The sequence below is a fragment of the Macaca nemestrina genome, chromosome 19 (assembly GCF_043159975.1).
Source record: "Macaca nemestrina isolate mMacNem1 chromosome 19, mMacNem.hap1, whole genome shotgun sequence".
Lineage (NCBI taxonomy): Eukaryota > Metazoa > Chordata > Mammalia > Primates > Cercopithecidae > Macaca > Macaca nemestrina.
The window spans coordinates 56,493,319-56,521,251 of record NC_092143.1 but is presented as its reverse complement, the minus strand read 5'-3'; the positions used below and the strand labels follow the sequence as shown (position 1 = coordinate 56,521,251).

Here is a 27,933-nt window from a genome sequence, read left to right as displayed (position 1 = left end):
GAAAATAAGTGGCCAGTACTCTTCAAGTATCAAGGTCATTGTGTTAGTCCGTTTTCATGCTGCTGATACAGACATACCCAAGATTGGGTAAATTATAAAGAAAAAGAGGTTTAATGGACTCACATTTCCACGTGGCTGGGGAGGCCTCACAATCATGGCGGAAGGCAAAAGGCACGTCTTACATGGCAGCAGGCAAGAGAGAGAATGAAAGCCAAGTGAAAGGGGTTTCCCCTTATAAAACCATCAGATGTCCTGAGAATTATTCATTACCATGAGAACAGCATGGGGGAAACTGCCCCCATGATTCAATTATATCCCACCAGGCTCCTCCCACAACATGTGAGAATTTTGGGAGCTACAATTCAAGATGAGATTTGGGTGGCAGCACAGCCAAACTGTATCATTCCACCCTGGCCCCTCCCAAATCTCATGTCCTCACATGTCAAAACCAATCATGCCTTCCCAGCAGTCCCTCAAAGTCTTAACTCATTTCAGCATTAACTCAAAAGTCCACAGTCCAAAGTCTCATCTGAGACAAGGCAAGTCCCTTCCACCAATGAGCCTGTAAAATCAAAAGCAAGTTAGTTACTTCCTAGATACAATCAGGGTACAGGCATTGGATAAATACATTCATTCCAAATAGGAGAAATGGGCCAAAACAAAGGGGCTACAGGACCCATGCAAGTCTGAAATCTAGCAGGGCAGTCAAATCTTAAAGCTCCAAAATGATCTCCTTTGACTCCATGTCTCACATCCAAGTCACACTGATGCAAGAAATGGGTTCCCATGGTCTTGGGCAGCTCTGCCCCTGTGGCTTTGCAGTGTATAGCCTCCCTCCCTGCTGCTTTCACAGGCTGGCATTGAGTATCTGTGTCTTTTCCAGGCACACGGTGCAGGCTGTTGGTGGATCTACCATTCTGGGCTCTGAAGGATGGTGGCTGTCTTCTCACAGCTCCACTAGGCAGTGCCCCAGTGCGGACTCTGTGTGGGGGATTCAACCCCACATTTCCCTTCCGCAATGTACTAGCTGAGGTTCTCTGTGAGGGCCCTGCCCCTGCAGCAAACTTTGGCCTGGACATCCAGGCATTTCCATACATCCTCTGAAGTGTAGGTGGAGGTTCCCAAACCTCAATTCTTGACTTCTGTGCACCCACAGGCTCAACACTATGTGGAAACTGGCCAGGCTTGCAGCTTGCACTCTCTGAAGTCACGGCCCAAGCTCTACCTTGGTCCCTTTTAGCCATGGCTGGAGTGGCTGGAACACAGGGCACCACGTCCCTAGGCTGCACACAGCAGAGGAGGCCCTGGGTCAGGCACCTGAAACGTATTTTCCTACTAGGCCTCCGGGCCTGTGATGAGAGGGGCTGCCACAAAGGTCTCTGACATGCCCTAGAAATAGTTTCCCATTGTCCTGGTGATTAACACTTGGCTCCTCATTACTTAGGCAAATTTCTGCAGCCAGCTTGAATTTCTCCTCAGAAAATGGATTTTTATTCTCTATCACATCTTCAGGCTGCAAATTTTCTCAACTTTTATGCTCTGTTTCCCTTTTAAAATGGAATGCTTTTTAACAGCACCCAAGTCACCTCTTGAATGCTTTGCTGCTTAGAAATTTCTTTCGCCAGATGCCCTAAATCATCTCCCTCAAATTCAAAGTTTCACAAACCTCTAGAGTAGGGGCAAAATGCTGTCAGCCTCTGTGCTAAAACATAGCAACAGCCACCTTTACTCCAGTTCCCAACAAATTCCTCATCTCTATCTGAGACCACCTCAGCCTGGATTTCATTGTCCATATCATTATCAGCATTTTGGTCAAAGTCATTCATCAAGTCTCTAGGAGGTTCCAAACTTTCTCACATTTTCCTGTCTTCTTCTGAGCCCTCCAAACTGTTCCAACCTCTGCCTGATACCCAGTTCCAAAGTTGCTTCTACATTTTGGGGTATCTTTACAAAGCAGCAACCCACTCTACCAGTACCAATTTATTGTGTTAGTCCATTTTCATGCTGCTGATAAAGACATACCCAAGACTGGGTAAATTATAAAGAAAAAGAGATTTAATGGACTCACAGTTCCACGTGGCTGGGGAGGCCTCACAATCATGGTGGAAGGCGAAAGGCACGGCTTACATGGCAGCAGGCAAGAGAGAGAATGAGAACCAAGTGAAAGGGGTTTCCCATTACAAAACCATCAGATGTGAGAATTATTCACTACCATGAGAACAGTATGGGAGAAACTGCCCCCAAGATTCAATTATATCCTACCGGGTTCCTCCCACAACACATGGAAATTATGGGAGCTACAATTCAAGATGAGATTTGGGCGGGGGCACAGCCAAACCATATCAGTCGTAAAAGATAAAAAGACTAAGGAAGTGTTCCGATTAAAGGAGACTAAAAAGATATACAGCTAAATACAACGTGTGATCCTGGATTGGATTCTGAACCAGATAAGGGACAAGAATAAAATCTGTATATTAAATATCAGTGTTGCATCAGTTAACTCCCGGAATTTGATAAAATTCGGAACGATCTCTCCTCACTACTTTCCCACACTCCTCTCCAGGGCCTCTGCACGTGGGCACCTGGGCCCTCCTCTGTTCACACCCCTCTTCTGTCTGGACTGCCCCTCACTTCATCCTTCCCCCATATGCAGTCTTTCCTAACTGTCCTTACGTAAGAGAATGACTTTGGTTTTAAGAAATTCACACTAAAATATTTAGAGGATTAAAAAAAAAAAAATACAGTGACCAAGTGAAGCCTCCCCAAGGGGCACACCCAGCTGCGAATGAGCCAGAGGTGGTGACTCCTGGTTCCTGAGAACGAAGGTGGAGCTGGCATGCAGGGTAGGAAGGGTGACCAGTGATCTGCTCTTTCAGGAGGTGGTGGTGCAAAGGCAAAGGAGAAAGCCCAGGCCCACTGGAAGGTACATGGGGTGAGCTGTTCCTAGGAGACCCGCCAGCATTAGCAGAAGGAAAGCAACCACTCTCCCAATCATCTAACCATTCACAGAGTGGGCCACAGGACTACTCAATGCCCTGGACTGTCAGGAGACCGGGCCTACAAGTGGCCTAAATAAAATGAGCAAGAGAGATAACCCTGAGAGTTACCCAGTAAGCACCATGTCCAAAGTAAAAAAAAAAAAAAAATAGAAACTACCACTAGGGACAGCTTCAGGTCCAGTTCAGGGTAAACAGGCTATGAAAGCGATTTCCTGGGGCCATATATGCTTTAAGTTTTAACTTTATAGTTTTAGTTTCTCAAAGAATATAACTACTGATACAATACTGTGGCCATCAGGGAGGAAAAAAACAATCTGAACTGTTAAAGAGCAAAAAGGACACACTAAAGGGCAGGAGAAAATGCAGTCCCCCAAGCTTCCAACGATGATTACAGAACCATCCACAGACCTGCCAGCTCCCACGGTCCTATCCTCAGGCAGTGGAGTTAGCTGTTTCTTCCACTCCAGAGATGCTCAGAAACGGCATTTCTTTTTTTATTATTTTGTTGTTGTTGTTGAGATAGGATCTCGCTCTGTCACCTAGGCTGCAGTGCAGTGGCATGATCACAGATCACTGCAGCCTCAACCTCCTTGGGCTCAAGCTATCTTCTCACTTCAGCCACCACTCAGGAGTAGCTGGGACTACAGGTGCGCACTGCTATGCCCAGCCAACTTTTGTATTTTTGTAGAGACAGGGTTTCACCATGTTGCCCACACTGATCTCGAACTCCTGGACTCAAGTGGTCTGCCCACCTGGGCCTCCCAAAGTGCTGGGATTCCAGGTGTGAGCCACTGCGCCTGGCCAAATACTACATTTCTCCCTTTCTGTTTATTCCACTTCCCCAATCCCAGTGAGGAAGCTCAAAGGTACTGTGTGCCCAGTGAAAGGAAGGCAATACAGGGGTTTCTTCTGACATAGGCATTTAGTTCCAAGGCCCCAGGGAGACGGGGGAGAAAAATGCCAGACAGGCGCCCTTGTTAGATTCAGGCAGACAAGCACATCTGCTGAGAGTAAGGAGAGGGTGGTATGAATAGAGGACCAGAGGTCTAAGTCAGCCATTCCAGGCAGCAAGCTAGAGAAGAGTCAAGAAGGGGATGAAAATGACACACGGAAGCACTGGTTTTTGAAAGGGACCCCTCCTGACGGCTTGCTCACTCCATCCTCTGCCAGACCCCGACTGGGACGTCAGGCTAAAGACAGGGCACTCTGACATGAACTGAGCCACATCATACCCATGCTTCCTACTGCTTCTGAGACTGTGGCAGGCTCCCTTCCTTCTCTAACCAGAGATACCCCTGCCCCAGGCCAGAGCTGGTTTTATGCTTCACTTTCCTCTCCCCAACCCCCACCATACTATACCCTTACTCTTCACTTCTGCTCAGCTTAGCCAAGCTGAGACTCCTGTGTCTACTAACAACAGGATGAGAGGGAGAGAGACCTTTAGTCAAAGGGAAGATCAAGTCTGTGAGGCTTGGATGCAATAAGATAAAATTAAAATGATGCATCATTTCCATGCTACTAAAGCACTATTATCACTAAGGACTTTACAAGATGAACTGTCCCGCCCCAAGATATGAACACCCTAAGAGGAGAGGAAGGAACGCCTAGCACTAAGGGGTGCCCCCTCTTTGCAGCACTAACAGAGCTGATGTAAGTCTCAGGGAAGAGAAACCCAGCCTGCTACTCAGGAAACACACGCCTATGGCTAACAGACTGGAGTTCACAAGGCCCGGGTCTCACCCTGCTCTGCTCTGCCCAACTGAAGAACCCAAATCAATGGCTTCCTCTCTCCAGGCAGTAGTGTGCTTGACTCTGACTCAGACTAAAGGATAATTTGGGCATTCTGTCTGTGGTTATAAAGAAAGGAGAAAAGTATCCTTTGTCTTATTACTGAAAAGTCAAATGTCAAGTTATATCTATGTCATAGAATTATAGATGCAAATAGCTGACCCTGGTCTAAAACTGCAAGGTTACTATAGAGTTACTTAAAACAGCAAAAATTCAAAATGCAACCTAAATATCCAATAATAAAGTCAATTAAATATGAGCAGTTAATTCCTTGGAATATAATGCAGGCAACAGTCGTAAAAGACTACTTGACCTTTAAAAGTCTAATTGAGAAGACTATCAACATACAGAAATGTTCACAAAATAATGCTAAGTGAAAAACGGGGCACGTAATGCTATATACCAAAAACAATGATGAAAAACTATATCTACATGTAGAAAACACAAATTATAATAGTTGTTGGGGAAGGAGACTGGGTGACTTTTTAGGTCAACTTTAAAAATGGAAAAAAAAAAAGGTAATTTTAAAAATAGAAAAGAATAACTTTTAAGACTTAAAATTATCAGGATTTGTTGGATTTTTGCTTTTGTGTTTTACAGAAGTTGAATAGTAGGATGAGTGTTTTTTCAATGAATAAACCAAATCAGTCCAGCATTCTCTGGCTGCCCCTCCAATGTTAGAAGATTCTCTCATCATCTGCACTATCCTTCTAAGGATGCAACTACTGCCTCTGCATTTTAGATGTTTTATTAGCTGCTTCACAAATGAAAAGGCTATTAAGTAACTCTCAGTCTATAGGTTAATTAGATTTCTCAGTACATTTTATCAACTTTAATACACGTTTGAAAAGCCTAAATTGCCCTATATTGATCCAGTAAAACTGTTCCCAAAAGCATTTATCTGCACCATGAATTTGGTTATACCAGAGATCTAATTAATAATCTTCTAATATACAAAGTAACAAAGTGATATCAAGAGAGGCAGTTAAGAAAAAAGAATGTAGACTCTGGACAGCATGCGTGGGTTCGAATCCCGACACTATCACTGTATGACCTTGGGCAATTTTCACAGCCTCTCTATGCCCTTGGTATTTTTATCTGTAAAATTAAGTGATCAATTCACAGAGGGTCGTTTGGAGGATTAAATGGCATCATACTTAGAACAGTGCCTGGCACGTAGTAAATGCTTGATAAATATTAATTACTATTATTTATCCTTATTCCTTTCACTTTAACACAGTTATCTATTCCCCAACCCACCAACATTAATCCCTTCAAAGTAACAACCAGAGTGAAAGGAAGACTGCACTTTCATAACATTATTAATCAACAACTGTTATGCTGAAAATATAAATCCACAGAATTGTGATTCTAAGATGATTTGTACCACCCCTTAGCAAGCATGAACATTAGTAGTAATTTCTGCTGAACTAAAGACAGCCATCTTGATGAAATGATAAAACAAAGTTGTTTTTGTACTACTAAATTATTTAATAGTATTTCCTAACACTGATGTAAAGAAGGCTTCTATAAATGCTTTCCTCAGAATACTTTTAATGAAAAATATTCCCTTCAACTCCTCAGGACTTCTAAGCATCTAAATTTCTACACTTCTTTAAATTTCAGCTAAGCACTCAATTTTACTTTAGAAACAGCAAGCATATTTCAGGAAAGTTAAACCCACCTTAAGAATTCATGATAATTCAAGTTATCTTTAACAATCTCAAACAGCACTCTAATGTCCTACATGTAAATGTGCTTTGTAAATTTTTAAATTCCATTAAAGTTTTACATACTTTGCTTTTACTTAAGAATCAAAATAGCTAAAATTATTGACATAGGGAAATGTAGGTGATGAAAGACCTATAAAATCTCTTTTAACTCAAGAAATACAATCATTTATAGAAAAACACTCACTTCCCCACTAATGAAACCTTGGGCAACCGGGTTAATCTTACAATGTGCACAGCTCTGAGCCTGGAATGCCTTCCCAGCAAACCTCTCCAAGCCAACTTCAAGTCCCTCTGTCTCCCTACCTCTCCTTTGAGTACCATCACCAGCACTGATGAATCATCCTCCTGTGTCTCACCACAATAGGGCACCAACACCTATAATCACCTATAATTAGCTTTGGCTCAAGGTTAGACATTACTATATCTTCCTAATGGTTTCATTTGTGTGACAGGTAGAATTCCAGTACACCCCTGCCACCTTGCAAGTAACCTGCCCCTGGTGTGCACACAACTTCTACCAGTTATTCAAGCAAACACTAATCTGGGTTCAGCTACAAAGGGGTTTTGCAGATGCAATTAAGGTCTCAGATCAGCTGACTTTTAAAAAGGCGATTATCCAAGAAGGCCTGCCTAATCACATAAATCTTTTAAATCTGAGTCTAGGGGTCAGCAATAAGAGAAGTCGGAAATATCTGAAGCATGAGAAGAACTGGACACAAGGGAGACTCTCCATAGCTGGCTCTGAAAATGGAAAAGGCCATGTGGCAGGGAACATGGGCAGCACCTGAGAGCCAGCAAGAAGACAGGGGCCCCACAATCCTGCTGCCCCAAAAGAACAGAATTCCGCCAACAACCTGAATTCACCTGCATGCAAATTTCTCCCCAGAGCCTTCAGACACTCGGCCGGCACCTTGATTTCAGCTTTGTGATACCTGGAGCAGAGAGTCAACCCAGTCGCATTGTATCAGGACTTCTGATCTACAGAACCATGAGCTACTAAATGGGTGTTATTTAAGCCACTAAATGTGTGGTAATTTGTAATGGCAGCAGTAGAAAACTAAATACAATGTATGTACGTCATTCTCTCCTGGGATGTTTTTGGTAGTGTGGGGACAAGCAAAAATCCTTTGAAATGTCTTAAGCATACTGCTGCGGATGGAACAGAAACACAGTACAATAAATTACTGCTACATGAACTGAACTGAAACAGAACAGAAACGTTGAGCAAGTGACACAGATGAGGGTGACCTCAAGAAGATTCCCGGCAGCCCTCAGGGGTACTGTGCTTATGCCTGCTTATTTCCTACACACTGTGGAAAGGGAACTAGAATGAAAGGATCACAGGAAGGCAAAAATCTAAGACAACTGGGCACGGTGGCTCACGCCTGTAATCCCAACACTTTGGGAGGCCAAGGTGGGCAGACTGCTTGAGCCCAGGAGTTTGAGACCAGCTTGGGTTACTGGTGGTGAAATTCCACCTCTACCAACAATACAAAAAAATTAACCGGGCATGGTGGCATACACCTGTCGTCCCAGCTACTTGGGAGGCTGAGTTGGGAGGATCCATTAAGCCGGGGAAGTCGAGACTGCAGCGAGCCATGATTGTGCCACTGTCCTCCAGCCTGGGTGACAGAAGAAGACCCTGTCTTCTTTAGTTAACTATCAGTTGGGAAAAGGAGAGTCAGGACAAAAGAAGGCACTATTTCAGGAAATGCTCTGCCCTTTCCAACTTCTCCAGAGGCTGCTGCTTGGATACAAAAAAAGGCCTACAGGGAATAGAGAGTTAAGATTTCCACCATATTGGATTACTGGGAATTTTCAGTCTCCTGAAGGCATTTGATCACGCTCAGAAGCTTGTGGTAGTGGAAGTTAATCAATGCTCCCTTTGGGGTTGAAACAATTATTCCTCCCCATATGTCCTAGTGACATTCCTTGGTCCTGGCACAACTGGTTATCAAAACACACCAGTGGCAGACTGGGAGCAATTACAATGCATACATCTGGCAAAGGAGTCTAGTCAAGAAAGTGAATGTAATGAACATCTTCTACACATCAGTATAATTTAAAAAAAAAAAAAAAAAGCCAATTAGAAAAAATAATTAGGCACTCCACAAAAGATTTGGAATGCCAAATAAGCTTATGAAAAGTGATTGATATCATTAGCCATCAGAAAAAATTAAAACAAGGAGATACTACTACACACTCAACAAAATGGCTAAAAGTTAAAGACTGACAATGAAAGACTGACAATGCTCTGTATTGTTGAGGATTTCGAGCAACTGGCACTCTCATACTTTGCTGGTAAGAATGCAAAAACAGTGCAACTACTTTGAGAAATACTGTTTAACAGTTTCTGAGTTAAATATGTGCCTACCTTCTGACTCAGCAATTCCACTACTTCTCAAGAGAAATGAAAGCATCTATCTACACAAAGACTTGTACAAGAATGTTCAGAGCAGCTTCTGCGCAAAGCCAAAAACTGTAAACATTCAAATATTCATCAGGTGTATGTTTATACAATGCAACAGATGTACTGAATGAATGAATGACTCTCAAAAACATTGTCTCAAAAAGGAACCTAGAGAGATGCAAAAGAGTATGTTCCCTACTGTCCTGTATTATTCCATTTACATTATGCTCCAACCCAAAGTCAGTCTATTGTGAAGGGCGGCCGAATAGTGGGTACCTCTGTTTGGGAGGGAAGACAGTACTCACAGGAAAAGGTCACCCGCTCTTAGAAATGCTATCTTGATCCAGGCAGTGGCCACAGGTGTATACAAATGTAAAAGGGCACTGGATCTGTACTTTTTTTTTTTTTTTTTTTTTTGCGATAGGATCTCACTCTGTTGCCCAGGCTGGACTGCAATGGCACGATCATAGCTTGCTGTAACCTTGAAATCTTGGGCTTAAGTGATCCCCTTGTAGTTGGGACTGAAGGCGTGCACCATCACGCCCAGCTAATTTGTAAATTTGGATGGGGGTTGGAGAGCGGGTCTCGAACTCCTGGCCTCAAGCAATCCTCTCGCCTTGGCCTCTCAAAGTGCTGGTATACAGGCCTGAGCCAGGATTCTTGAAGATCTGTGGTTGAGCCAGTATTCTTGAAGATTTGTGCATTCTACTGTGTGTAAATCTTACTACAGCAAAGTATTTAATATTAAAAGGTTAAAGAAGAAAAGCACTACCAATCACCTATAGAAGAAGGAACAAGAAGATTTCTAGAACAGCCACTGACTGGCTAGGTGAACGGTGTCACACCATATGCTGAGGAGCACAAAGTAACACACTCTATCTCTGCTTTTTCGCTCTGAATAAAATGAGGAGCCAGAGAAAACACTAATCAAGCCACTCCCTGCTGAAAATTCATTGCTGGAATTACGGAGCCTAGATTGCTCAGAGGCCCTGGAGTCTAAGCTTGGCGCTGAGCTCAGTGCTTTACACTCATTACTTCATAATCTTAACAAGCCCATGAGTTAAGACCAAACCCGCTTTAGGACTGGGAAACCCAGGGTCCAAAAAGCACTTTTCTCAGGATGAGAGAAAGCATACTTATCAATACATATTGTATTCATCCATGCAGGACATTAGGGCGCTATGCACCTCAAAGATACTGGGTAGATGTCTGCAGAATGGACGAGGGGAAGACACGCACATTTCTGAACGACTGACACTCAGAAGTCCTGAACCTCAAGCTAAAGGCGACCTCGAGGGGAAGAGGCAGTCCTTCTATTACTACTAAGTCAGTAATAACCTCCCTACTTCCTCTTCTCTCCTTACAACACAAGGCGTTGTAAGCCCATGTGTACTAACGAAGGGGAAGAGTAGTCCTTCACTCCACTGGCTAGCATCTTTCAATCACACCAGAGACCGCACGCGCAGCGCCCCACACTGCGCACGCGCCCTGGCTCGGCTCCGTCCCGCCCCATCCCGTTCCGCGACGCGCACGCGCAGGCTGGGAGCACGACTGCGTACCTGCGCAAAGCTGGAGGCAGACACTTTTTTCTTTTTGCTGGCGCCATAGCCCCCGCCGCTGCTGCCATTGTGGGACGGGCTGGCCGGCCTCTTCTTGCTGTTCCGGACTATTCCCGGAGTGGAAGTGGTGGCCACAATTGGAATTTGCGCCGCCATCGCACCCTGAGTCTTCCCTAGGTCCCCCCACCTCTTTCCCAGCGCGGGCCCTGGAACTTCCTTTCCGCTGTTACTTCCGTCTTGATGCTTGAAAACCCGGCCTGGACTCAAAGCTGTCGCTGGTTTCTCTCTGTGCAATCTAAAAGGCGGAGCTCGGAGCAGCCTGTGGCGTCGGAACGGGAAGATGTCAGCGGTTGTTGTCCTGCCACTCGAGCGCTCTGGGCGTGGGCCTTGGGTGGGGCACGTGCCAGGAAATCTCCATTGATAAGGAATAGAAAATCTCCCAATCTTTTTAAGTAACTACGTTTTTAAAAATTAATGAGTGTGTTGCCTTTTCTCACATAGAAGAGTGATTACTTTCGATGTTTGTAAGCGTAAAGCTGGGGTCATTCTCAGTAGACCGCCAAGCTACTGGCTTCCCCCTCTATCCCTCCCTGCCTTCCCCGCGGAAAAGGTTTGTATATAAATAGTGCCCAGATGGACTTGAAGGGTAAAGTGGTTCTTAATCTCGCTCTCTCTTTTTTTTTTTCTTTTATTTGAGACGGAGTTTGCTCTTGTTGCCCAGGCTGGAGTGCAATGGCGAGATCTCAGCTCACCGCAACCTCCGCCTCCCGGGTTCAAGCGATTCTCCTGCCTCAGCCTCCCGAGTAGCTGGGATGACAGGCATGTGACACCACGCCCAACTAATTTTGTATTTTTAGTAGAGACAGGGTTTCTCCATTTTGGTCAGGCTGATCTCGAAATCCCGACCTCAGTTGATCCGCCTCCCTCGGCCTCCCAGAGGGCTGGGATTACAGGCGTAAACCACCACGGCCGGCCGGTTCTTAATCTCTTAGGATTCACAGACTCCTGAGCATGGAATCTCTGCTTCCTCCCCCCGCCCCCCACCCCCACTTCCCCACCGGCCCGTTAAATGTATACAGACACAGACAAAATTTTACAGATTTCAGGGAGGTCACAGATCTACTAAAACCTATTTAGGAACCTCGGTCCCCCTACCCGCCTTGTTCTTTGCCTCATTCTACCCTATATTTTTACAGAACCCTTGCGACATTATATAACTAAATGGTTTATAATCCGATGATTAATATAGTTTTCGGCTCCTGCTAGAATGTAATCTCTATGAGGGAAGGGTAAGTTATGTCTTGTTCACTTATCAGTTCCCCCATTCACAGTACCTTGCAAGTCATTGGTGCATTATAAGTATTTTTAATGATGTAATTAACGAATGAACTAACTCCCTGCAGTGATTGGTGGAAGCTACTATGTTTGAATATAGGAAGCTGATCTATATTAGTCTTGATATTTGAAGTAAACAGGCTGCCCAGTGACTTAGAGGTGAGAGAGAAGGAGCAGTTAGGGGAACTAGCAATACTGTTACTGACATATTTTCTCCTTTGGAGAAAGGAATAAGCCTACCAGTGTTGAAATGTTCTTTCCTCCATCCTTATCCTTATCTAAAGCTAGTCTTTTCCTCATTCCTTAACTCAAGGGCTCACCTCCAACAAGCCAGTCACCTAAGCAAACTAATGTCCCCACCTCCTCCCATTCCTCACCGCCTCAGCGCGCTTCTCTCCACTGCTCCTGCCCTGGTGAATCTGTGTCCCATGTCTGCATCTCAGCAACAGCCTCCAGGTGGAAGTTTCGGCCGCCATCTTCCCCTAATCCATTCCTGACCCCAGACCATCCTTCACACTGGCTGCCAGATGGGCTTTCTAAATTACAAATATAATCATACTACTTTCTTAGATTCTTCAAGGCCCTTTTACCTCAAGGGTAAATTTTTTTTTTTTTTTTTTTTTTTTTTAACCTTCAGGGTAAGAACGTTTTAGCTTGTCATACAAGGTCCTTAATAAGTGGGCTCTGGGCGGGGCGCGGTGGCTCACGCCTGTAATCCTAACACTTTGAGAGGCCGAGGTGGGCAGATCACAAGGTCAGGAGATCAAGGCCATCCTGTCCAACATGGTGAAACCCCGTCTCTACTAAAAATACAAAAATTAGCTGGGTATGGTGGCACGCATCGGTAATCACAGCTACTCAGGAGGCTGAGGCAGGAGAATCCCTTGAACCCGGGAGATTTGCAGTGAGCAGAGACTGCACTTCAGCCTCGCGACAGAGCAAGACTCTGCCTCAAAACAACAACAACAAAAACTGGGCTGTGCCCCATTCTGTTGCCTGGTTCCCAACACTTAATTCCTTGTGTTCCAGCCAAGGACTAACTCTATTTCCTAGAGTGTACATATTTTCTTAGCTTGTCATATTTTTGTTTCTGTATTTCCTCTCCTAGGAATGCTTAGCTCTTTGCCTGATTACTATACATTTTGCCTCAGTTCGGATGCTACTTCCAATGAAAAGCTTTCTGCCATCTGACACCTTCCTTCCCCTTCCTTTTCCCTGTTCTCACGCTGTGCACATGAGCACAGGGGGACCTGCTGGGCTGCTTCCTGTCATCCCTTATTGAGTTCAAACACCAACTCCCTACTTTTAAAAAGTCAGACAAGTGGATGCACCGCCATCTGGTTTCCTGTTACTAAATTCAGTCCTGATCTTGTCTGATTCCTTTCTTTCTGAAATTCTTCCCTTGGTATCTGAAACATCACCATCTTTTTGTTTCCCTCTTTCCTAGCCAGTCTTCTGTTACCAAATGGTCTCTAATGCTACTACAGGTTTTTCAAAATATATAGTCACATGCTCCTGTAGATTCACGTTTTAAAAGTTTCCCAAGTGATTCTAGCGATCAGCCAGGTTTGAAACCAGACTTTTCTGCAGAATCTTTCCATACTGAGAGTTTCTTGGTGCTTGGTCCAAGGCCGTCTGCCCTTCTCAGTCGATACTCTCCCCAGCCATTGCACCAATTCTTGGGGATTCAGTTACCATCTAAATGCAGACCACTTTCAGATTTGCATCCCTTATCTGGCTCTTTCTCCAAAGATGCATACCCAAGGCCAGGTACAGTGGCTCATGTCTGTAATCCCAACACTTTGGGAGGCCGAGGTGGGTGCATCACTTGAGGTCAGGAGTTCGAGACCAGTCTGGCCAACATGGGTGACACCCCGTCTCTACTAAAAAAAATACAAAAATTAGCTGAATGTGGTGGTGCCCACCTGTAGCCCCAGCTACTCGAGAGACTGAGGCACAAGAATCGCTTGAACCTGGGAGGTGGAGGTTGCAGTGAGCCAAGCTTGCACCACTGAGCTCCAGCCTGGGCGACAAAGGGAGACTCTGTCAAAAAAAAAAGCATACCCGGATGTAAAATTTCTTTCCCTAGTGTAAACTCAGATGCTAACACGCATCTTTCACTCCGCATGGCAAAAACAGAATTCATCATCCTCTCTGCTCCTCTAAAACAGGTTCCTCCTTAAGTGTTTCCTGTCTCAGCAAATGCCACAAATAGCCACCAGTTCTTCAGACCAAAACTTGGGAGTCATCCTTGACTCCTCCCCTTCCTCCACTCCACACCATAACCGTATTCCAGCCACCATCTGTCTCTGGACTTGCAAAGTAGCCTTAGGCGTTCTCTTTCTGCCTCCATCTTTGGTCCCTGCAACCCAGTTCCAACATGCGATTCCAGATGATTTCTTTGAAGATACAAATGTGCATTTTTCAGATCACACCCCGTCCTTGAAACCATCCAGTGGCTTCCCGTGGTCCCTAGAATGAAGCCCATTGTCCATAAGGTAGTTCCACAGGTCCTTAGAGACCTGCCATCTCTCCAGCTTGCCTCTGTCCCAGGTCCCTGCATTCCTGCTCAGTTTTCACCTTTGTTAGTTCCAACAACCAGCTGTGCCCCTCCTCCCTCAGGCCTTGACACACTGCTCCTCCTGCCTGGAAGCTGCTTTTCTCCCAACCTCACCCTCCTCCGGTCTCACTAAATTCCACACACCCTTCCTATCTTGGTTGACATGCTGTATTTTCAATGTTCCCTCTCCTCTGGTCTGGTTCCACGTTCCCATCAGTCTCTCTCAGTTATTTATTCCCTATTGATCACCTTTTTTTGGAAGATCTTTCTATGTAGCCCAGGCTTAACTAAAACTCCTGGGTTCACCTCAGCCTCCAAGTGGCTGGGACTAGAGGCACTTGCCATGCCCTGGTTTATTAAGTGTCTTTTATGTGCTAATTTAAGAGGATGGAGACAAGAGCAAACAAAATAGAATAATCCCTGTTTCATGGAGCCCTCAGTCTAATAGGGGAGGAAAGATTTTCTATTTGTCTTCTCAGCTGGACTTAAGCTTCCTGTGGGCAGTTGCCAGAGTCATCAGGGATTGAGTGACAGAGCATCAACAGATGACAGCCACAAGGAGAGTGGGAGAAATGCTGGAGGACATCGGCTTGAGAGACCTGCCCCATGCCCACCGTGGTAGTGCCAGTTACTGCCCAGTGTTGGCACATACCAGGATCCTGTACACTTGCTGCATGTGTAACTCATGGGTTTCCTTGTCCATTGGTAAAGATAAATTAATACTGATGACCCAACATTCTGCTAGCTTATGTGTTGAGACAGGGCCTAAGGCTCCCCTAAGTTCCCTCCCCAGTTGTTCCTGAAAACTTGCAGAGTGTGTCTCACCCCTGCTGTACTGTGAGCCCTCCCTTGCTCTTCCTCTTCAGCTTCCTTCTCAGTACTTGCAGCTTCTGTGTCCGTCACCAACACCATACTTCCTTTGGCAAAGGCTGCTGGGGCTTTCTCTGGGATATTGATGCCTTGACTGGGGTGTACCAGTTAAGCAGCTGCAGCCGCAGCCGCAGCCAGAGTCTTGATCCTAGTTAAGACAATGATTAAGAATGAATAACATGCCTGCTAAGCTACTATATATGACTTGAGACACAGAGTGCCTAATTTACTGTCTCTCAAAAATCTCAGCAAACACGGTAGACATTTGGGATCATGATGCTACTGTATGGAAGACACACTGCTCATCTCTTGACACCTTGTGTGAAGTGTGCTAGTCATGCTCACTGTGTGAAAAATGGCTGTTCCAGTTGATATGGGACTCCCTGATGAAGGGAAGAAACCTTGAAGCCATTGCAGTCAAGATCCTCAAAATCCCCCAACTCCCAGGTACTGAAAGAGGCAGCTCAGTGTGCACTGCCTACCCTGAACTCTGGGGATGTGCAGTTGAAAACAAACCCATTGCAGTGAGAAGCTGCTGGAATCCTCAGAGACCAGTGGCAGTCCTCTCAAGAGTGTGAGAGCAGCGCTCATTCCTGGAACACCATCTCTGAGGAACCTTCCCAAAGTAGCCTGTATTTTCTCCATCGCAGACCAAAGTATATCGTTTTGTAAGTGTTTGTGGGTTATAGGCTCACTTGGGCAGACACAGTTTCTTCTTTGTTGCTGTTTTCAGAGTATTGCAGTCCCTCGGTGGCAATCCGCTAAGTGCCTCATTGTAAACAATCAGTATTAATAGAGAGAACAGAAGAGAGCTCGGGCCAGTGGATGCTGGGAAGAGGCCTTTGCTTACTTCGTTGCCTGCTCTGTCTTGCCTGACAGCCGCATGGAAAGAGTGGTTGAAAATAGGCCTGACCATGACATTTCCAGGGTTCAGGGCAAGAATACAAATGGAGGCCTACCTACCATATGCCTTGATATTTAAGTGTACAAAGCAAGCTAATAACATGTAAAATAAAATATGTTCTACCCTTCTATCTTGGCAAATGTATCTTTATAACTCAGAAGGCCAGAGTTGAACTTAGAATGCTCAGATTTCTTGGAGTTCTGCTCAGAATATGGTAGGGTGGGAAGAGCTGTTCCAGCCCTGAGCCCTCCCTTTCCCCGCCTACTCCTCAGGGCATCTGGAGGAAATGTGTGTACACCTTTGGAAACCTCTTGACCACCCCTCAAGCCTTTGGGGATATACATCAAACCCAAGGACAAGGTCCACAGGGGCCTTCCCGGGGGCACAGGGCCGATTGAGTGTGAGGTTCCGGGGTCCCAAGCACCAGAGAATGTTCTAAAAGGAGGGAGCCATGGACTTTGGGTCGACACATATCCCGGTGTCCCTATTCACTCTGCTCAGTGTGGAAAGGTAGAGCCAGAAGAGGGCCTTCTTGCCCACACTGTGAGTCACCTGCATCCTGTGCTCAGAGTGTTAAGTAGGAAGACATCAGATGAGGAGCAGAAGCCAGTTGCATGGAGCTCCAGCCTCCTTTACAACTGGAGTAGGAGAGGGGAAGGCAGGTCCAGGAGGAGATCCAGTTGAGATGGCAGAAAGTTGATGTGATTTCCATCTCTAAGCCTGGGTTTTCTCAGTAACAGGTAGCAACCCCTGCAAGGTGGAGGGAGAGTGGTAGAGGCTTGGGAAGGGTCGTAGGAAGATTTGGAAAAGCCACCCTTTAAAGGTACCATTAGAGAGAGAGCTGAGAAGGGACCTGTGAGAAACCTCGTGGCAGTGCCGAGTGGCACATCTGCTTGGACAGGTTGGGCACAGCTGAAGTCCAGAAGCACCCTTTATTGTGGTTACTGTGTGTATGTATGGCAACCCTCGAGTTGGGCACTGCAGGTCTTATACAGTAGGAAGACATATTGGTGCATCCACACTCATCCAATCTGCTCTCTGAAGTTTGACCTCAACAGATAATACTGCTGTGCAAAGTCTGAAGGAGAGAAAATAGTGTTAAGGGCCATTTTGCTTACTGGAATTACTTCTTAAATCCATGCCTGTTAAGTAAACACCAATTTAACATTACAAATGTGGCCCAGAAAGGCTGACACAGGACTTTCCAAATAGTGGGGTGCTTGCCTTCCATTGTGAAAGGCAGGATTCTGCTCCCAGGATGATACTTTTCTCTCTTTTGTTGCCCACCTTTGTGAATCCCCTTCTAGGCACTGGTCGTCCCCTCCTCTCTTACCAGAGGTCCCACCCCATTATTTAAAGTGAATTATTGTTTTAACACTTACTGTTTGTGCATGCCATAGAAAAAGAAAACAATTATAATTACTATAATTCTCCCATCTCTGATACCGTTTCTCCTGTTTTCTCTCTCAAAACCTCAAATTTGCTAATCCCCAGGCTGTGACAACACCTGCCTTCTTAAATTGTCAGTCTGCCTTGATTCTTTTCCCCAGCGTCACGGTTCCTAACCCCGCTGCTGTGTTGCTTGTTTTGTTTGTTTTTATTCACATGTGACACCTCGTTTCTGTCAGTTGTACATTAAGATAGTATCAGAGAAGATCAATCCACAAGCTTTGGGCACATTCACTGATGGAATAAAACAGAGACAACATGAAAGCTTAGAGATGTTCATTGTCTAAGTTCACCAAGAAATCCCCAAAGACTGAGAAATTGAGGGGTGCATATCCCACATGCACCCCGCTCTAGACATTGCTACTGCTGCTGCCCCAAAGTAGGTGAGCTATCCAGTCCAGCTCCCAGGTGTGACCCAGCCCTGGGCAGGGCCAGAAGAGGGTGTGGCCACAGGAGGGAGACCCATTCTGGCCAAAGGACCCATGAGAGGCAGGGCTGTCAGCGGTCTTCTTCCTTGGCATGGCACTGGAGAGAACCCAAAGGATAGTGGGACAGTCCCCATCTCTCACTTTGTCGAAAGAAGATGGCCATTGTTTGGAAGAACAAGAGATGAAATGTGCTCACAGTTTTTTAGAAAATCATTCATTCTATAGAGAAAGACTCAAACTACTAGGATGCCCTATGACCTATCTGTTTATCTCTCCTTTCATCTCTCACATTGAGGCTCCTGAATGTTGACTGGGTTCTGACCCAGTCTAGCCACCCTACCCTCCATCCCAGTTCTCTCAGGGATCTGGGGGTCCCAGCCTGGCTCAGCACCTGCCTTGGCTCTTTCGATCTCAATCCCTGGACTTGTGTGTGAAGTGGCTTCTGGCCCCTTGCCTTACCCCATATTCACTTTTGCAATTCCCTGACGCTGTTGTGAAGCGCTTTCTGAAAAGTTCTAGTTCATTCTCCGTCTACTTGCACTGAGGATCTGAACTTTTTGTAAGGATTGGGGATCGTCAGTGTGAACTGAACATCAGTTTTTGTGCGCTGTTGTAATGCAAGAGACCTCTCGAGCAGGTGGACAAGGCATTTCTGCCTGTACTAAATGGCCCTGCACTAGTATGCAGTTTGAGCTTTTGCCTTCTGATTTCATTTCCGCCATTAAAGGGCTGACTTCAGACATCTCCCACATCACACCCATACATGCGACAGATTTTCTGTTTTTAATATGTTGTGGACTGAAGTGATCAACCACCACAGGTGTTAGAATTATGTCAATATGTCTAAAATAATCACAGAAACCCACGAGTGAGGTATTGGTGGGGACAGGGTGGGTATCCCAAGACCAGAAGCATGTGTTTCAGTGTGTGGACTTTGGAGAATTTAGTTTAGCTGATCTGATTAATGGCCTTTCTGGTAATTTTTGTAACTTTTTTTTTACTTCAGTTTCCTTATCTCTAAAATGAGCTAACCAATTTTGTTTATCTGAGTTGTCAGATATTTTTTAAGTAAACATTTTATTAAAGCATAACACAAAAAAAGTGCACAAGTCATAAGTGGACAGCCACGTGAATTTTTACAAAGTAAACACACTTGGTAATCCAGCTTAAGAAACAGAGCATTATCAGCACCTAAAAGCCCCTGCTTCGTGCCCATTGCCAATCTCAAAAGACTACCATACTCCAAGGCTACCACTTTCCTGGCTTCTACCACCAGAGATTAGTTCTGAGATTTATAGACATGTAATCAGTCGTGTACTGTATGTATTCTTGTGTATCTGTCTTGGATGAGATTCCTCTTGCAGCATGTAGCAGTACTTCATTGTCTTGGCTGTATGGTTTTCTGTTGTGAGAACAAGGCACAGTGTAACCATTCTTCTGCTGGACATTTAGGTTGTTTCCAGGGTCTTCTGGCTCTTTTGAATGAAGCTGCTTTGAACGTTGTGCATACATATCTTTTAGCATACATAGGTAACCTTCTGTTGGGTTATAACAGAAATCACACTCAGGTAAAACCTCAAGAGAAGGATGCAATTGTTCTGGACCAGGAAGTTATTACTTGTAAAGCAGTGATGATCTGTAAGACCACTTTCATCTATGAAAGTGTTGACTCCTTTTGTGATTTTCACAGGAAGTGCTTCGTTTGTCACATACTTTCTAGTGTCTCCCTGTGATAGGCCCAGGACAGCTCTGGGTGGACACTAAACAACAGACATATACACATTTGCCATAGATGTACTGCTTCAAGTGCAGAGATCTCATTGGTGCAGGGACATTGACGACCTGAAGGGCTTTGGAAACAAGGGTGGGAAAGAACAAGAGAAATCTGCAAGAAGAGTTCTTGGTCTCAGAGTGGAGTCATTTTGTTCTGGACAGTAAGACTGAGCTGGCAGGATGGTCGGAGTGTGAAAGAGCTGGTGGCAGAGGCAGTGCTACAGCCACCGTGGATGACATGCACCTTCTCCTTCATGCCTGGGCAAGGCAGGTGGGATGCTGCTGCCTGTGCCTGACTCCTTCTCACGCAGCTCTCCTGCATGAAATTTGAGGTGGGCCACTGGGTGGGTGGGTGGAGCCTGTAGCCTGTGCTCAGGCCCTCACAGCAAGAGAGACTTGGAAAATTTCTATGTTACATTTTTTGCTTTTTAGAACGTTGAAGTCTCCAAACCCAAAAATGGATTCAGATATTGGACTGCTAGGGCTATGGCTACTGATGATACCAAGAGCTAAAGTGATTGCCAGTTGTTCACCCTTCCTGGAGTTTTTAAAAAAGTACAACTAAAGAACATCAGAACACTATTTTTTTCTTTATTGTTTTCTATAGTTAAAGCTCCCAGGATCCACAACTTCAACCCACCCTGCCCCCAAAGTACACAATTGTCATGTGTCCAGAAGTGACACAACTTCTCAAAACCATGCAAGATATGCGGGAGGACTTGTCAAACCAAGAGGTGTCCAGAACAAGCCACTATAGTTTCCCATTATCCAAAGCAGCCATCTGCAGGGCAAGGGCTTGTTCCAAGTCCTGGAACATAATGGTTCATGATTCCTCAATTAAATATTTGAATGCTTTCACTCTATCCTTCAAGCAAAGACCTCACCAGGTACTCATTCTAAGAGCAAAGGAAATCTGCTTCCTCCCATCCGTCCAGATGCCCAGCCACACACTAACAAATGCACACACATCACAAACACCGGTGTCGTCCTCCTTAGCCCTTAGCCCTCCTGGCCATTCCCTGTGGGGCTGGCCAGAAGAGCTGGCTTTTGTATCACTGGGTGCTCTTCCTGAGGCCAGCTATGGGTGGATTATGAAACTACTCTATCTGCCCTTACTCTCCCCAGCCTCACCTCATGCTTATATGATCCTTCCTCCTAAGCCTCCTTCTGTCACGAGGGCTTTTTTTCCACTTCCCCTACCCCCTGCTATAGGGCAATTAACTCAGTATGGGAGGAGGGGACTCCGTACAGAAGAATAAGACCAAAAATACCTTATATATAGGAGCCCCAGCACCTCTCCAAACTCCTGGAGAGCCACTGTAGGCATGGCCTTGACCCTGAGGCCTCTTAAAAGGCAGATACTCCCGCAGAGAGGTTGAGTGTTTAATCGCCAATCCCTGGTGTCCCACTTTGAGTTATTTTGTCAGATCACTTTCCTCTGAGCCAGGAGAAGTCTTTAGGATGGAAACAGCTTGTAAAAGCCAACAGAGAGAGAACAGAACGGTAAGGAGGGTACACCTGCTGTCAGATCTGATCCAGGATTCTCATGTCCCATGCCCCTTCCTTTTGCTAACCAGCATGCCTTTGCCCCACCTGAGGGAAGAAGAGACTCAACCCAAGCTGGCTGCCTGCACAGCATGCTCCAGGGTCCTGCTACAATTTAGCAGGTGTCAGTCCCCATCTCCAGCCTGACCCCCAGCCCCTCTTTGAGCACCTAGTCTAGACCTTGGTCTTCAAATCCCAAATCCTCACACCTCCCCTGTTACATACACAATGGATCCCATTGCTCCCCTGGTCACTCAGTATGACTGTAACAAATCCAAACACTGGAATAGTCCTTTCCAGTTTGAAAGCACTTTGACCCAATCTTACTCCATTTAAGCGTCACAACAAATCTGCCAGTGGGCTACTATTATGCTCACTCCATCACTTAGGAAACAGATTCCAAGAGATTAAAGGATGTTTTAAAGTCACACAGCTCCATAGTGGCCCTGCTGGTTTGCATCAGCAATGTATCTGATGTCCCGTCGTGTGCTGGAGAACATCAGAGGCATTCCTGGAAGACCTCTCCCCTTTTCTCAGTGCCAGGCCTGAGCCAATCAAAGCCCTGCTCCTTCTTTCTTGCTCGCTGCACTGGCCAGACTCTTCAGTACAATGCTGAATAGAAGCCATGAGCACAGACATCCCTATCTCCCTCCCAGTCTTAGAGGGAAAGCATTCATCTTTGACCTTTAAGTATGATGTTAGCTGCAGGTGTTCTGTAGGTGTTCTTTATGAAGTGAGGAAGTTCCTAGTTTGCTGAAAGTCTTAAATAAGGAATGGAGGTTGGATTTCTTCAAATGCTTATTCTGCATCTAGTAAGGATATCATATACTTTTTCCTTTTCATTCTGTTAATATGGCAAATTAGATTGGTTTTCGAATGTTAAACCAACCCTGAATTCCTGGGTTAAATCTCACTTGATTATAATATATTACCCTTGTAGTAACATTGGATTTAATTTGCTACCATTTCGTCATGAGTTTTTGCATCCATGTTCATGAGAGATGTTGGTCTGTAGTTTCTTTCCTTGTCATGTCTTTGTGTCTGCTTTTGGTATTAGGGTAATGCTGTCCCCGTAGACTGAGTTGAAAAGTGTTCCCTCCTCTTTGATTTTCTGGAAGACTTATATATTATGTATTATTTCTTCCATAAGTGTTTGGTTGAATTTTCCAGTGCAGATATCTATGGCTGTTTTGAGGCTTTCTGGTTGTTATTTTAAAATAACCATAATAATCCAGGAAATGTCAACAACTGACAATTCCAATTGCTGTTGTCAGCATCAACATCCTTACCAACAGTATTTAGTGTCATTATTTTTAATCACCACTGTTAGCTCACAAAGAAAATGAAGCTGGCATCTGAATGATGTTCTAGTGGTGGGCTGAGTTCACATTTAGCCCAAATCTCTCAGAAACCAGCAGCCCCTGAGGATGAGTACTACTGTAGATGACTTAGTGATGTTTTCAGCCCCCTCACTCAGGACCCTTGGGCAGGCAGGAGCCCTCAGCACAGCTGGTTCTCACCCCTTCCTCTGTCACTCATGGTCTCCACCCCTCAAACAGCATATTCCCTCTTTTGCACTTTTCAGTTTTGCTCCACCCTTCCAGGCCCAGCTGGCATCCATCTAACTTCCCTGAGACTCTGTCAACACCTCACAGACCTTTCTCCAAATTCCTGTCACCCTGACAGCCAGAACTACACCACTGAGCCCATTGTCAAGCACTACCTTATGCTATTTTCTCATTGGTTCTTGAATGTTTTTCTAACTAGATTATAAGCTGCTTTTCTCATATTGCCTCAGACCACCTGATATGCGGTTGACTGCTATAAGAGCAGCCTTATAGCACGTTGTGTAGGAGTTCCCGATGCAATTTCCTAATGCCTGCTTATTCTGCAGCAGCTCCACTGGAAAACAAATACCAGGGAGAATGTCTTTTCATATACGACTTTCTCTCCTAAGGTATTGCCCATGTTATATGTCAGGTCTGCGTGTCTCTTAAACATTACATGGCTTTCTTAATGGCAAAATGACTGACCTGATTTTTCAATGAAAATTCTAAAAGCGTATATGACAAAAGTTAGTGTCTCCTAATATCCAAAGCATTTTTACTTCTATTTCATTATACTCTGCCATGAGGCAGAGAAAGCAAATACCATGTTCACACTTTATGAGGCTCATCTTTCCAGCCTTGGCACTGCCCATGCTTCCTCTGGGCCCAGGTTTGGACTCACTGCTGTCTTGGCTGAGCCCCCACTACCACATGCTAGTCCATGCTCCAGGCCTCATGCTATTCCTTTGGCCTGGAAATTCACCAGGGTCCAATTCAGATATATTTCCAAGTGAATATTAACTGCCCCCAGGCAGAATTACTCCTACTTGAATAAATTTCAAAAAAAAAAAAACCCACACTTTGATTTGCTTTATCACATACTATTAAAAACATCTTTAGAACTCACTAACAAAATATGCCTTGATTTCAAGAATAAATATAGAGGTTGAAAGTCATTTTCTTTTCTTTTTAAAATTTTGTTGTAGACATGAGGTGTTGCTATGTTGCCCAGACTAGTCTCAAACTCCTGTTTTCAAGCAATCCTCCCACCTCAACCTCCCAAAGAAAAGTCATTTTTATTGTTGGAGAGTTGGTCAGTATTTCAAAAGGCAGTGAACATTTATTCTGATGGCCTAAACCCAAGCTATCAACTGTTACTAAAATATACGTTTATCATCAAAATCCATGAAGTCTCTTCATCTCATCTCCCTGTTTTCCAGTTCCTTATTTTTCTGATTCTTGTTGTTTCGTGTACATATCCTTGAATGTCTATTTGAGTGTACTTGTGGGACTGCCTTGGCTGAGGTGACTGGGGTATTTGGTTTCTCTTCCCTTTCTCTCCTTTTCCTATTGCCTTCTTGATCTTTTTTAGTGTTGTTGTGACCTGGGCTGGCTCAACATTGGGTCACACCAGGTCTTGGCAATCAGGAGTCAAAAGGGACGGTGAGTATTTTGGGCACAGAGAATGGGCAAGATGGAAACTCTCTCAGTCACAGAGCCCAGCCCTAATGAGGGTGTTGGGGAAGACATCACAGTTTCACTTCTTGCCCCAGAGAAAGCCAGCTCAACCATGTGCCTGCATGGTTATCCCCTTCTTACTGAGACCCTGGAGGCCAACTGTTAGCCTAAGTCTGAGTTAGGTTAGGTGTGCATAGATCTGCCCAGCATGAAACATGGGTGGTTTTTTTTTTTTTTTTTTTTTTTTTGGTTTTTCTTTAGGAGTCATCCCTTATATTTTTCATACCCCAGCTCATTCAATTCTCTATCCCACATGTGCATATCTGAAATTGGTAAACACTCCTTCCCCTGTTTTCTGCCCAAGAACTATCCAGATGAACAGACCAAGGGCTCTCTTGCCCTCTGGTGCCCAGTGGGTTCAGCCAATGGGGAAACTCAGCAGGAAATAGGTGAGGGAGAGTGGATTCAAGATATTTAGTCCCCTCGCTCCCTTGTGATCTCCTGACACCCAGCCCCAACCTTTCTAAACTGTTACTTCATTGAACTCTCCACAGATTTTAATAATTTGACTGTGCCCTTGATTTCCTGCTCATGGACTTTGAGGTGTTTAGGTCATCCAGAAGCAATGCAGGTTGAAATTTTACACCACCTTGGGGTATAGACACTTGAAGTAATCTCATGACAAAGGAGAACAACCAACTCAAATGGGAGCCTTGGGGAGAAATCCTGTGATTTCACTCAAGGCAGCTGTATCTTATTAATAAATGTATCACTTATTTCATGCAAAACTCCCGTAAAGACCAAACTCAATGTCCTATAACTACAACTCCCATATTGGAATTGCTTAAAGTCTTAAGATTGTAAGATTATTAGGAAAGGAGTAAATAATGTCAAAATTATTCTAAAACACACCTGAAATTTAGGATCATGAGCATTCTCAAACTCTTCCTCCTTCTTCACAAAGGGTAGCAGGAAGTCATGTTTTCGTGCCACTGATATAAGCAGTTCTACTATTATGATGGCTCAGCAGGCTGATTAAGTTTAGGTGAGGCCACGGTTCAGCTCGAGAAATAAGCCTGCAAAATTGCCCAGGTATTCTACATCCTGAGCATGTCCTATGTGCCAAGCCATTTGCCCAACATGTCACATGCACTGCCACATTCATCCTCAGGTCACTCTTGTAGAGGGGCCCATAGTCCCCATGTTATGGACGGGTCTTTTCCCCTCACTACCTCACACACCCCAGCTATGCTATGGGCCCCCCAGTTCCATCACAGGCTACAAAGGCAAATAGCCCTTGACTTCGAAGGAAATGCACAGGGGACACCACAAATAACTCACGTAGACCTTCCCACCATCACCTCACCTGACCAGGGTCACCAAGTGTGAACCCAGGACTGCTCCATAATACTGGGTGCTCATATCATGAGGTAACCCCAGAGACCAGAAGGTCCCATCTGGACAGTCTCACAGAGGGAAACTGGTCTCTGTCAAAATATGTATTCCTTTTTCTTGCCTCTCACAGGGTGACATCTGAGCAAATAGGAAATTGAATGTTAGTGTCTGTCATACACAAAGGCTTTGGGGTGACTCTGGGATGCCTATGTCGTGGATAATCATGGTAGTCTCATGGCAGCCTCTTGACAAGCTAAGCTTCCTGCCCCTCCCAGACCAGCCATCCCACGCACCTTCCAGGGTGTGGAAATGTTAACCTCTCCCCGCAGCAGGAATGCATCCTGCATAAATTTGAGCCAGGTTCAACTTGTCTGTTGGCTGCACAAGCCACCCCTGGCTACTCAGTTATTTCCTCATAACTTGACCCTGTATTTTATAACACTGAATTTTAGGTGCTTCCTCTCACTCCACCCAGCATTATGGCGTTGTTCTTGTGTTCGCTTTATTGACTAGGAGCCAGGCAGTTTCAGATAGTATCCCAACGAAGGAGGAGCAAAGTTGGAGGTCCCAGCAGCCCCAGGGTTCCTTTGCCCCACTGGGTGAAAACCTTTTGAGGCCTGCAATGCTTTCGGAACCCTCCCTTCTTGCCCCGGGTTCATGGCCCCACGCAAGGGAGTGACTTCGTCATGCCTTTGGAATGGGCGGCCTGTCTCAGCCAGGGTTTCCAGCCCAGGTTCCCTGCTGTGCCCTACAGAATGCAGACAGCTCAGGCTCAGCCATCCCCAGGCCCTCCAAGAGAGCCAAGAGCTGACCTCAGCTATCAGGGACACTGCACAGTGAGAAGGAATCCCATTTTCAGAGCCCCCCTGGGAAATGTTGGTCCCGTCAGTGTGGCTCCAGTCTTGACTATTGGCCACAATGCCCCCAGCCCCACTTCTGACTGCAATTTTGTGCTGTGGGACTAAGAAGCATTTAGCTCTCAGCTCCCCCTGCTTGTCCCAAGACTTGGCATCACATCTTACACAGGTGTACACACACACACAATACACATACATACATATACCACACACACACAAAATACATGCACACCTTTATATACATAGCACACATACATGCATACACATGTACACAGTCACACGTAAAAAACCACACTCACTCTCATACATCTACACATACATAACACAAATATATGCGTATATGTTTTCACACACATATTAATATACACACAGCCACCTTTTCAAGTGGCTCTCTCTGTCGCCCAGGCAGAGACACACCAGTTCTGATTCAAACCTCCCCATCCCCCATCTCCCTTTGATGGGGAGTTGGGGGTGCAGAGGACAGTGGCCACTGGACCAGTGCATCCACACGACATTGAGGTGCTATTAAATAAATAAGCTCCAGTTTAAGAAGCAGAAGGCCATGATTTAGGGTGTGTCTGCTTGTGGCTGCGGCAAGTGTGTTTCTGAAGATCACACCTTCTCCTTCCTCCAGCTATAGACTTGTCCAGGGTAGAGACACTGTCTGACTTTTTATTTTTGTATTTTGGTTTGTCTGTTTTTGTCCTAAGTTCCCATCACACACAGGCGGTGGCCACCTGGTTTTAGTGAATGGCTGAAAGAATGAATGGACAAACACATCCAGTTATTTAGAGGCAGTGACTGTGCATAATGATGAAGATGACAGCAAAAATAGATGTTTGAAAAGACAGTTGAGAGATAATGTGAGAAATAAGATAACTTGACAAATTGTTAATTTTACCTTCTAAATTTTTTTCTCTCACTAACTGAAGACAAGTTTACTGCAAAGAAAAGTTGCTTGATTTTTTCAAGTGATAAATGCATAGCTGACTCCTAGCCCCAGATCTTCTGAGCTGCTGAATGACATGAGCTGTCCTTGGTGGAATGTTCTTCCCCTCCCCAGTTTACATAGTGCCAGGGTATGTGTATGTACTGAGGGATAACTAACTGTTGTCCTTGCCCTCAAATGGCCCTTCAGGTCCCAGGTTCCTTGGCAGCCTCTGTGCCCCAGGTACCCCCAGGAGTGGGAATCTGGGCCAAGTTCCCAAGCAGAAACCAGGATGTGAATGGACATTAGTGAAGCCCGCAGAGGCCCGGGATCTAAGAAGCACCGGTCAATGACAAACTGGAGTGACATTCAAATTGTTTATAACAACATGCTAA

The 27,933-nt window shown here is 45.2% G+C and overlaps 1 protein-coding gene across 3 annotated transcripts in view; it reads right to left on the bottom strand.

Moving 5' to 3' along the window:
• LOC105498857 (INO80 complex subunit C) overlaps positions 1 to 10,845 on the bottom strand; it is a 29,068-nt gene extending 18,223 nt beyond the window's left edge. Inside the window, exons 1-3 of one of the 3 annotated variants that reach the window (XM_011771227.3) lie at positions 10,490 to 10,845; positions 2,069 to 2,122; positions 124 to 177 (exon numbers count right to left, since the gene is read on the bottom strand). In XM_011771227.3, coding sequence (XP_011769529.1) covers positions 124 to 177; positions 2,069 to 2,122; positions 10,490 to 10,645 — 264 coding nt within the window. In that variant the 5' untranslated portion in view covers positions 10,646 to 10,845. The remainder of the gene's footprint in view (positions 1 to 123; positions 178 to 2,068; positions 2,123 to 10,489) is intronic. The other 2 variants (XM_071085445.1, XM_011771219.3) reach the window with 2 other exon arrangements.
• Positions 10,846 to 27,933: the final 17,088 nt, after the last annotated feature.